Source organism: Coccinella septempunctata, chromosome 6, assembly GCF_907165205.1.
Source record: "Coccinella septempunctata chromosome 6, icCocSept1.1, whole genome shotgun sequence".
Lineage (NCBI taxonomy): Eukaryota > Metazoa > Arthropoda > Insecta > Coleoptera > Coccinellidae > Coccinella > Coccinella septempunctata.
Window position 1 is genome coordinate 19,912,417 of NC_058194.1, and position 12,878 is coordinate 19,925,294.

The 12,878-nt window shown below is 34.1% G+C and overlaps 1 protein-coding gene across 6 annotated transcripts in view; it reads right to left on the reverse strand.

Moving 5' to 3' along the window:
• Positions 1 to 1,153: 1,153 nt before the first annotated feature.
• The window catches only part of LOC123315058 (RNA-binding protein Musashi homolog 2), an 85,865-nt gene continuing 74,140 nt past the window's right edge, over positions 1,154 to 12,878 (reverse strand). For 3 of the 6 annotated variants that reach the window (XM_044900610.1, XM_044900609.1, XM_044900607.1), the window contains 2 exons: positions 4,511 to 4,724; positions 1,154 to 4,176 (listed from right to left, as the gene is read on the reverse strand). In XM_044900610.1, coding sequence (XP_044756545.1) covers positions 3,346 to 4,176; positions 4,511 to 4,724 — 1,045 coding nt within the window. In that variant the 3' untranslated portion in view covers positions 1,154 to 3,345. Of the gene's footprint in view, positions 4,177 to 4,510; positions 4,725 to 9,506; positions 9,660 to 11,584; positions 11,682 to 12,878 lie in introns of those variants that run through there. The other 3 variants (XM_044900612.1, XM_044900611.1, XM_044900606.1) reach the window with 3 other exon arrangements.

The following is a 12,878-nucleotide window of genomic DNA, read 5'->3' on the forward strand; positions in this document are numbered from 1 at the left end:
GTCTTACATTAGGGTTAAGAACATTCTAGCATATAAGTGACTACTCTACATAATCAAATTTCTCATCGAAGAATTTTTGTTCCCGGAAAATATTATTATTAATTTTTAAAAATATATATATATATATTGTACTTATTGAAGTTGTAATTATTAATACAAGTTGGAAATAAATTTAGATATGATGTATATTACTCATTTTATCGATTATTGTCGCTTTCAAAAGTGAATATTTCATATGATAATTGAAATATGAAAGTATATGATGGCATTACCCAATCATTTTATATTTTTGCTACCTAACTAACCAATGATACCACCACAGTCTAGATCCTTTCATACTTCAAACCCAAGTAGTGTTTCACTTTTAAAATTGGGTTTTATTTTAGTTTTTCGATATTTTCATCTTACAAAAGAAACGATGAACATAGGTTCGTAAAGCTTCGCTGCGCTGGTGAATCTCACTTCATTTGCATGTTTTTCGTAGCTTCATTCAATTTATTAGTTATCGTCAACATTTTTGCATTATCTGGCTGATATTGAAGATGAATCTTTCAAGTACCAAAATATGCGTTCTATATCTAAAATTGAACTATGAAAGCTGAACTAACATTGAAATATATATATCTGGTGGTGAAATATTAAATGAATGACTATGAGAAAACTAAGTTTTTAAAGCCAACCCAAGATTTTAACTAAAATCAAATGAAGCATACATTACTAAAAAGTGTTCATTAACATGCGAATTTCTGAAGACCCCTAAAATTTCCTCTGGTAATTTCATAAAACCTTCTCTCCATCAAGGAATCTAGATACTGGTCCAATGCTGCCACACACTACTGAATTCATCACCAAGCAAACACCGCACTGTGAAACATTTTAGCTTCTTTATGAAAATATGTGGTTAGTTACAACAGATGAATCGACTGGTGTTAGTTTTTTCAAGAAGACATTAATGAACTTGATAATGATTTTCATATTCATGAAATATCAGCATCTAATTTAGGTTAACTTTATGAAAGTATACTCTCCTCTACAACATAATTCTCCATTATGTCATTAATTTCATGAATGAGCAATCAACTAGTACGTTTTTATACTTTCTTGAGGTTCTCACCAAGCTAAACACTGATTCGAAGAATATCAACAAGCAGCATTCTACTTCATGAAACTACTTTATTGAAATAGCTCTACTACAGAGTGCATAAAACGACCATAAAATGAAGTCGTCTCTACACTACACACACAGTTACATACTACAAACACTAAAATCTACTCACTATGTCAACTTATACATTAGTTTAATACCTACAGTATCTTCAAAAATACATACGACATGGCTAAACATAAACGTCTACGGAACAGGTTAATAGGAGTGTCATATACTTCATAGGTAGTAATTTTTATAACTACATCAAATTTCTATTAATACCTTCCTCTAAGGCGCATGTTCTGCGCAAATTCAAGCCAACCCTCTTATAAAACTACATTATTTACATAATCGTAAGGGCTCACTCAACAAGTGAAACTAAAGTTTTATTTTTCTTAACATTTATAATTGAATATAAAAATAGAGGGTTCATTCTGTCTCACAACGCTTATTGCTGTCAATTTGAATAAAATTTACAACTATTGTCGCCAATTACTTAGTTCCAAGTCGATCCAAGAAGAAATAACACCTCAAGTGAAAATTATTGTAAATAACAATCAATAGAGATTGATTTAGGTAAAACAAATCAGAGAATCTCACTAATCGTATCACGAAATAATGAGTGAAAATTTTTAAATATCGTTTGAGAATCAAATAAAATTCAAATGAAATACGTTCAGACTTACATGACAGACTTGCAACTGAGCTGGAACTAACCATTTGCCCAACAACTATCACAAGGCTCATAGGTTTTGTTCCATTAGGCGGTATCACTTAAAACTAAGCATTTATAAAACCGTATGAACATTTTTAAAATACTTACGGCAATCTTAAACTAAGAGCATGTCAGTCTGTCCATAATACTGAGTATTTCATCTTCAGTAGGTTGTCATGAGTATATGTATAAAGAATTGAAAGAAGGATATTCTTTACGTAGAAAGTAAGAAAGCAGAAGTAGCACAATTACTAGCTGCAGAAAGGAAAATATAAATTACTTGCTGATTAATGAAGGGCAAAGTAGTTGCTCTTAGTTAGATTGCATCATGGCACAAAGCCAGGCAATAGACGCATTGGTCCTTGAATCACACAAATATAAAAAATCGATGCACAGCTATTACAGGAATGTGAGCAGGTCTGTCTCTCTCTGGTTAAGTGATTGTAAGTAAACAAGGCAGTTGACCTCGATGACTAGATCTGCTTGATAAAAAAAACTTTTTTCGGAAATTTGGAAAATATATTTTGTGACTAAGAAATGTTTATAACAGGTGAGATCTTAAGAGCTCTGAAAATTGAATAAATATGGGAATTTGTTAAAATTTCAAACCTTGACCTAAATGACTCGATAAAATAAAATTTGGGAATTTAAAACATTAATAATTTGATTTGAAATATCACGTTTCGGAATCAAATAGACAACCAGATGGTACGCCATTTCAAGAGTAAAATGATTCACAACAAAATCTAAAACTTATGCAAAAAGTTTCAACATACACTTAAATTAAATATCCTATCAGTCACACAATAAGTTAATATAAAATTAAGTACATTGTACAACCTAACATGAATTGATTCTCAACACACTATTGCCATTAGCAGGAATCTCAGGGACTTAAATAAAAGTTATAGGAGTAAAATTTGATAATACTGATTTTATTGCGAGTTATTGCTAAATACTAAATGAGCAGTGACTCTATTCAAAAAATGAGATTTTAATGATATACTTGGAAACTAATTAGGTATAACTTTTATTTTATTTCTTAAGATCTTGGGATTCAACCAGGACAATTTTTATTAATCTTTGTTTGAAGAATCCAGGAAGCATATTGAGCAAACATGATCTCTACATTCTTCACTCTGGTTGAAAATCAGTTTTAAAATATTTCTGCCGATTCACAGATTTGCTTCGTTATGATAAATCTATATGACAAGGAACAATCCAACAGTTTCTCAACAGGAAAATTGACTGAAAAAACGGTTTCGTTCAAGAACGAATTGTGGTGAAGTTGATTTTAAGGTTGAGTATGCATGAGTATGATTCATTATGGAATTTAACTTTTATATTTTTAATTATTATTGATGAGGTAGAAAATTTTCAAAATATCATGAAACTAGAAATTGTTGGATTGTTCAATCATAAAATACCTAATTTAGGTAAAATCTCAAGAGAAAGATATTTACACTAAAATTATGAGCAATATTTAGGGGTACATGCCCATTCCATACATAGCAGCCCAATCTATACCTTGGAAACTGGACATGTCGATATTTGCCAAGTTATATCCTTGATACGGACTCGGTGCAACAGGGGGTGGAATAGGAGCTCCTGGAGTTGCCTGGGGTGGCGGTGCTGCTGGAGGAGCACCAACACTAGCAGTCATTGTTGGAATAGCATATGGAGAATATCTGTAACTAGCCAATGGTGGATATGGTCCAAATATTTTACCATAACCTGCTGCTACGGATTGAGCAGCAACATTCGCGGCGAAAGCATGAGCATGAGCTTGTGCTTGTGCTTGAGCCTGTGCGACCATCATCGGATTAGCTGCGGTCAAAGCTCCAGTAGCAGCAGGATTGTGCACCCGCATCCCAAGACCTCCAATCATCAAACGTTTTCCCATCAGCTGAGCACCGGGAGGAGATGACTCCTTTGGCTGAGCCTTCTTGCATTCAACCTTCTTATTTTTGATAGTGTGGAAATGGATTTCGCACACCCTATCAACAACATCCTCACTTTCGAAGGTGACAAATCCAAACCCTCTGTGTCTTTTGGTTTGCTGGTCCATTAACATAACGGATTCTTCCACTTTCCCAAACTGAACGAAATATGCCCTCACTTCTTCGGCTGAAGTGTCCTGACTCACGCCACCCACGAAAATTTTTTTGGTTCTAGTCGCGGTTTTTGGTCGATTTTTTGGGGTAGCGTGCTTAGGATCGATCTTCTTGCCATCAAGGGTGTGAATAGGCACCTTCAATACATTGTCTACGCTAGATGGTTCTGAGAAGGTTATGAATCCAAATCCTCTACTCCTCTGTAAGAAAAAAAAACATTTAAATGAAAGGTGTAGCTCTCTACAAGTTAATGGTGTTAATTTAAACCTTTTTATGTTGTATGCCTTATTCTGGAATATTAATTTGAAAATTTTAAGTTTATGCCTTTTTTACTAGTATTAAGTTGATTCGAAGTTCATTCTTGAAAACTTGGAAACACATTCATAATTGAGAAAAAAACTTTCTCGCTCTAATGAATGATCACTTCCACTTCCTCCCGCTTACGTAAGTTTAAACAGATACCGGCAATTTCTTGTTCGCGTTTAGCAAGAGGAGTTTTCCATAATTCATTTATGAAGTGGGTAGAAAAATTACCTGTGTTGATGGATCCTTCATTATCAAGACATCCGTGACGTTCCCGAACATCCCGAAATATTCCCTCAGCCTTTCGCTGGAAGTTTGCCAGCTGAGACCACCGACAAATAACTTTCCAGGTGCAGGTTCGCTAGGGGTAATAGGTGTGCTGCGTCCTGAGGAGCCTGAATGGCTCCCTCCATTGATTTCAATGATACCTTTGGATTCCATTCCGCTGAAAGAATAATGAATACATTAGATCGTTTCGATTGGGTTGAATCAATTCGAAATTGATTCGTATTGAGAATGATGATGATGGACGCGGAATTACACAAGTGCGGATGAATACCTTATGATTAACAAATGAGTAAGTTTTGGTCAATAGAACACAGATATAAAAATATATATTTTATCTAATACTAAAACTGACAAAAATGGAAAATATTTGGTTGATATCATAATCAAAAAACAAAAACAATTTGATATTCAAAGTGAAATGTAGGTATCAGAATCCTGCCATATCTTCCCTGAGTGCATTGATTCTATAACACTGTAATTATTCTTGAATCACTTCTTCTGATTGTATCCAGTGATCTATGGTATTAAGAATTGGGGAATGAGCAGTGTCTCATACTCATACATCTTCTGGCTTGAAGACATATCTATGTAGTGGGAAATCTCTCCATAAATAAAAGAGCCTTTCCTAAATATGTGTGCATATTTAGGAATATGCTCGCGCAGCCTAAATGCTAGCTTGCCTGCCTTTCAGGCCTCTCTTAGCCTGGACAAGTCGTCTTCAGATTCAAGACCAATATGAGGATTTGACGATTTGACTTTCTGGTTCGTGTCCACTTTAGATCCTCCCAATATCTATCAAGTTTTCCCGGCGTGTGCAAAATTCTATAGCAACAAAAACAATTTGATATAAAGTGAAATGTAGGTGTCACAATCCTGCTACCTCTTCCCAGAGTGCATTGATTCTATAACACTGCAATTATTCTTGAATCACTTCTTCTTCTGATTGTACCCAGTGGTCTATGACATTAAGAATTGGGGAATGATCAGTGTCTCATCATACATCTTCTGGCTTCAAGACATATTTGTGTAGTGGGAAATGTCTCCATAAATAAAAGAGCCTTTCCTAAATCTATGAGCATATTTAGAAATATGCTCGCCCATACTAAAGCCTAGCTTGCCTGCCTTTCAGACCTCTCTTAGCCTGGATATGTCGTCTTCAGATTCAAGACCAATTTGAGGATTTGACGTTTTGACTTTCTAGCTTGTGTCCACTTTATATCCTCCCAACATCTAGCTATTGATAAGATTTTTTCCAGCTTCTGCAAAATTCTCCATCGCCAAGTCTTCTCTCTTTGATTTTTAGATCAGTCAACTTTAGATTAATCTTGATCTCCTTTATGAATCTTGTATAGGTTAAGGAATCACCTTTTATTAAAAATTAATCTCTTTCCCACTGGACATCACATAATCCCACAATAGGAATGTATCTCAAATCATTTGATTAATTCCTTACTGACGATGTTTTGATTACTGTTATTACTGGGAAGAATGTATCCAAATAAAACAAAGAAATTTTTGATTATTTGGTCTCATCAACAACTGATCTTGAGATCCCCACACATCTTTGTGTGGTGTTTCTATCAAAGAATTTGGTCTTCTATATTTTTCAAGGCATGTTCGATTTCTACCTATATTCGTTGACAAGGGTAGTAGATATTCGTTATTTATTCTTCACTAGACCTTCCAAATTCCAGTTTTTAGTTGCTTTTTATTCTGAGAGTGTTTATACTGATCGCTCTCTGGATTCATCTGTAGGTATAAAATATCCACTTGCAGTATCCTTCCAAATCAATCAAAATATAAAGGTCGATAAAACTCTCGATCGTTAATGTATTAAAAATTAATTAATGATTATAAAACGATGAAATTGATTAATTGAAGAGTATATCATGTTTGGCGAGAAAGAAGGGCAACTGCTAAGTCGACCTCAATGGCAAAGAAGAAAACACAAACCATAAACAATTCAGCATGAATTCCGAAAGTCAAGTGAAGTCACTTCTTCTCTCCACCCCTAACAGGACTGGGAAAACCCGGCAACAAGGCGAGAAAGGACCGGGAAAGCACGGGAGTTGGTTTTCTCAACCCATCCAGCAAATTCCTGTATCCCATTCGTTGTTTTTGACAGATCGAAATGATTTTCTCGAGACCGCTTTTTTCCGAAGGATAAGATAAGGGAAAGGCATTCAGCGAACCCAGAGTTAGGAACGGGATGCTGTCAAGCTTCCCAAGACGGCATTTCCAAAAGAGCAATTCAGGAACTCGAGAATAAGGACCAGAAATTTTCATCCAGAGAAATTAGGATTTAGATTAGGGTTGTCTTTCAAATTGATATTCAACTCGTTTTCAATGGAAATTTAGGGAGAATCTCCAGAATACTATGGGAATAAGTGAGATCAGAAATTGGAATCTTTCAAAGAGAAAACATTTAATCAACAACAACAACAAAATCGTTATTGTCATCATTATAATGTTGTTATCGTTTATATCAGAAAGACTTTTTAAGGAATGATAACACAAGCAACAAGAAAAATTGCAACTAACAACATAGTTTCTAGTAGGATAAAATAGACAAAGGAAAATTTCTTTGGTCCTTGGAGTGTAAGAGGATGCGAACAATTGACGAAAATTGGAAAATCAATTGGGTGAACAGTTTAAATAGGACAGCTTAATATTTTTTCTGATTCAGATTAGAAAGAAGAACCTTCTTATACAAGAAGAAATCGAATGGATTAGGGTGATTAGACCGATTAAGGGTTTGAAAGGTTTCGCGTCCAGGACATCCAAGACTGAGAGAAAATCAATCTGGGTACAGAAACGAGGGAAGACTCAAAGAATAAACCAATAGTCGATGATCGAATTCGAGTTTCACATTTTCGCACGAACATGTTCGTTCGCACGTTGTCAGCATGTAACTATTGGTCGCGATTGCAGGAATACCGCGGGATTTGGCAACGTCAAACTCACCCTCCACGGAATTTTGGGCGGATCAATAACACTTTTATGCACGTGTATGCATTAGTGATGTAAGGGTGCGGCTAGCAGCGCCGTCGCAGCGCTGTTGCTACAGCAACGGTTCTGCGAAGGGTTTGGTCCGCTTAGATCAGTTTCCCCTTGCTCAGTTCGCGCTCGCGTTGTGCTCTCGTCGCATCGAAGTAACATATGAAAATCTTTTGTCATCGTACAATGGCGACGATTCGTCTGTGATATTGTCCTGTCACAGCAGTACTGTCTTTTTAGTTACTGTTGCAACGGGACATGACCATAGATCAATCGAACAACTGCAGGAATTAGTGCTACGATTCTATCGAGTGGTGCCTGTATGGAAACTTTAACTTCATATAAGCTTTAGATGTTTGTACCGTTTAGAGAAGCAGCAATCCTTTCTTATACACCTTTCTCACATATTAGCTAAATGTATCACCTCCTCCTATATTTGACATTGCACCTTTAGTATTTTAGACCTAGCAAATGTAGTTTTGTAAAACATCTAGTTGTTTAGTTCTAACCTGTAGAAGTGGACCTATTGATTTTATTTGTGTCGAATAAAAATCTTTGCCGTTTATTCTTTTTTTTTCTCTGATATTCAATAAAAGAATGAGGGAGGGACTAGGACCTATGCGGTCGATAAACTAGACGTTCTCAAATTAAGGAATATACGATGCGCATACGCATCTGTACCCTTTGATGAAATATATTTTGAAAATGTCAATGGTGAAAGTGAATCTTGAACAAAGAAAATGCCCTGTGTAGACTTTAAAGTTGAGATAATAGAAATTCCGCTTATTTTTCATTAGTAAACAGTATTTAGTAATGTTTGCAGTAAAACTCATTTCATCGAAGGAATTTCCAAATATCTCTTGAATGGTAGGTACATGATCAGTTCTCAACAGTAACTTTCGTTTTTTCTTAAAGTTATAATTGTGTGTAGAGCTGCTTTTTACTTTCATTGTTGAATCGATACTGTAACAGTGGTAAGTAAGGGAGCAAATAGAGGGATGGTTTCAGTTTCCCTGAGCGTGAGAGGCGGACAATTTTATGTGGAAATTCGTAATGGCAAAGTTCATCATCTAGCCTATATCGATCTGAGAAATTCGAGTCGAAAAAAATTCAAGAAATGGGAGAATTCTATATGAAAGCTTGGTCCAAAAAGGGTTGGAAGATTATTGAACTGAAGTTTGTGAATTTAATTCAGTAGGAATTAGCAGAATCTCCCCAAATGGACATCTTTTCAGTTACTGCTTGGTTATGTGAAGATAACTATGTATTTATGTTCATATTCGAAAATAATATCAAATTTGACAGTCTGAACTAATAGAAATTTCGTTGTTAATTCTTTCTATATATTTCATACTGATGATATCTATTTAACGGAAATCTCACGTATATTTTTCACGAGAGGGGAAGAAAATAACTCGAAGCTAACTCAGGATTTTTCCTAACTATTAAAATTCAAATGAAAATATTGTGATAATGATTTCCGCTATGAAGTGAAGGTAATATAATTAAATCAGACATAAAATGAAGGAAGATCAAAATTTACACAATTGCCATGACTGACAACTAAATTTCCTAATTCAAAATTTGTAAAAAATTCAAGAGCCTGATTTTATCAACATAATAATAGAAATTCTCCTATCTCCTAATTAAAGCTCAAATCTAACCTATTTCTTTCTTATAGCCAATTTTATTTCCAAATTACTATTCAAGATAATCTCACATTAAAAAAATTTCATTCATGTTCATTTTGACGAATTTCAAATCAAGTATGTTGTGATTCAAACTTGACCCACCTTAATATTTAAAAGGAAAATCGTAGAAAACAGTAGAACGAATTCAAAAATCATCTCGATAATATGTCAATAAAAATACTACGTGAAAACAAGTTTCATACTATGAAATATCAGGAGAATTTATCTAATTGATTTGTTTTAATCCTCACCAGTAACTGTTCAATGAATACATTCGAGATACATGGAGATTGTTCGAATGAAAACCAAACACACTAAAGTAAAGTGAACCGACAACATACAAATTTCGAACAAGTTTCCAACAAAACTGACATACGAATGGAAGTAAAGTAACAGAAACACACCGCTCATCATATGTTGGAGACCAACGATCAATAATGATTTTTTCTCTATTAATTCATCGGCTCATTATGTAAAGAGCAGAAAGAGAATTATTTTAATTCATAGCGTACTATACCGTTGTTGAGTTTATCTGATAAAAATAAGGAATTTATATTTCTGAATATTACTAAACTAAACGAAAAATTATAGCGCCATATATAAGTTAGTCAAATAATATGATATGAAAACACATTCTTGTGCCAATTAAACTTATGGTGTAAACTTAGGTGTACTACGATGTAGAGTATCAAAAAGAATGTTCACGCGGGTTCAAATAAATCATCAATTGATTGTGTTGAGCACAATATTCCTATTTTGTGTCATTAAGAAATTGAAAATTGTAGATGATCAAGTAGGCGTGGCAAGAACCATTTTGTAGTTCGACGTATCCAAAATATAAATCAAAAGTTGCGACAAAATTTAAGGGGTGAGTAAGTTTTTCAGGACACCTCAAATATTTTAATTTTTTTTCTGAGAAACCAGTTATGAAAGTGAACATACATTTCTGGGAGCGAGAAGGCAAATGAAAAATTTTGGTGGTGTTCCTCTCCTAGTGGATGGGGTAGCAAAAGCCAACCGGGCCAACCCTTATATTAGTTTCGCAAAAAAAATTTTTCGCTTATTCATGTAAGCATCCAAAATAATTTTTGGTATTTTGATTTATTGTGAACAAATAAGGTCTTCTGTACTTTTTTCTACCATTTTTTTCGCAACTATTCATTCCCAGTCTTGAACAAATGTTTCAACAGTAGATTCTTGAGATGAAAAAAATCTTTTTTTTTCTATACCATTCCTTCAGATTCGGCCCTGATAAAAAGATAGAGACCCATTTTAAGTTTTCATAATGACCTGTGCCACCCCTGGAAAAACAAAATTATCTTCAGAAGAACTAGCTAAAAATCTGTGACACATCTGCATCTGTGGATCTTTTAAAAAGTACCAAATTTTTCAAATTTCACAGATTCTTTTTAATTTTTGAACATCAAATTACTCGAAAACGGCGCATTTCATGAGAAAATATGAAGAATACTTTTATTTTAAAAAACGTTCAATTATTCATTATATAGTGTCCAACTCAGTTTCAAGAGTTAGGTTCTTTGAATATTTGGTATTTTCATGGTACGTAATGGTCATAATAAGAAAACTGTAAGACGTGGGTGATATTTTGTGTTCGAAAAAGATTAATCAAATTGATGCAAAACTATATTCTCAAATTCATTTCATTCGATAAGACCGTTTGTGAGATAGAACTAAAAATAACATTTTTTAATGGTTTAACAGCCTGTATCTTTCGAACAAGCCGATTCGGAAACAATGGTAAAGGAAAAAAAAGTTCATTTTGACCTCAAGAATCTTCTGTTAAAGTTAAAATATTTGTACGAATCAAAGACTCTTTATATGTATAAACTCCATTTAGAGAATTCGGAACTCAACACCAAATTAAATTCGAATTTTCAACTTTTCAACAGATTTATCGCTGTTTTGTGTGAAAAAAATCATTCTCTGTACTGAAAAAAAATTTCTGTGACTATTCGTAAGGTCGACAACTTGGGTTTTAGCGAATATTCTTATGGATACAAAAAAATCCAATCATCTTACAAAATTCCCATCAAACATCGCAATCCCAGACGTGTAGCAAAAATACATAATGTCATGGTTTTCGAAGACCACAAACATCGATATCTTGTTATTGAAAGAGGAAGAAAATCTCAAATCACATCAACAGTTAGGAAAAGCAGAAGAATATCTGCTTATTCAGCATCGAGAAAAGAAGTGAAATGTGTGAATACCTCAGTATTGAAGGTAATCAGAAAAATGAAGTCTTAACTCTAGTACAAACTGTTACTATTGCTACATCCTGCTAATTTTCGATGTTTTTCATCGTTACCTTCATCACGAACGGTCGCCATTTCGTTTCCGAACGTCCTCTGTTGTAGAAAAGAAGGCAAAAAGCCTGATCCATAATTCCACTCTCTCCTGCGACACTTGAATCACAAAACATTTTAATTTTTCTTTCTTTTCTAAAAACGCTGACAGAGTCTATCTACAGGTTAGTATATGTGGCGGATGATCAGTATCACAAAGAGTAAGTTTCGTTTCATAAATATATTACAAAATCAACGTCAAAAATGAAACGCAAGCATCTTTCACAAGTTATGTGTTATTATCGATAAATTCTGAAATTGCTGATATATTTAATGGGAACGAAACTACTCATACTGCGATGACTGATATCTACCACATTTTAAGTAATTACTACAACTCCAAGATAGAAAAACAGTATGTTCAAACTGTTAAAAAGTTTGTGTTTTAGCTAGATTCATAATAATACAAAGGTGTAACAACATACCTCTAGTAAAAAATGGTACACTACCCTCATGGCAACCTCTGTTAAATCAATTCAGGGTATATGAGAACTATCTAATGATTTTCTATGCTAACACAGACAGACCAACCAATAAAGCACACGCACATTATATTCCCGACATATCTATGTGTATGAATAATCCACAACAAACTAGGGCATAAGATTTTTTTATAAAGCATTTCATCATATAAAGCTCATGTAATTGATCATAATATAGGCATTAGCGTGGTTCATGACAGAATGGGACAAAAGGATTTACGTCCCGATAAAAATGGTGCTTAAAGCTTCTATTTTGTATTTTGCAGGAGTAATCATATTATAGATCACCCACACAATTACCGTAAATGTACATGGGTCAACCTGAGGTAGAGCTACCCTAGAAGTATAAAAAAAACCTATATATGATAGATGCAATCCATAGACGATTTATTTATTTACCAATATTTTCAATTTCTAATAACTTTCGCACCACCCAGAACAGTCAATTGATATTTGGAACAAAGAATACACTTTCCTCTTTGAACCGATCAAAAAATCCAGGTCCGTATTAGAAAAACATAGGACTTTTCGCAAGCTAAGATTCAACACCCCGTATGAAAAAATGTTGTAATTTGATTGAATTTTTCGGAAAAAGCCGAAAGTTTTCTATTGGGAACAGTTGATTTCAGTAGAGAAAGTCTCTGGAATTTCACTATCGAATTAAATGAAAAAATAGAATTTTGATGAGTTAAATGTCATCCATCTACTGATGGATACTCATCGAAAATTTTCTGCTTTCTCCGAATATTCTGGTCAAATTTCATTTTTCCGTCAT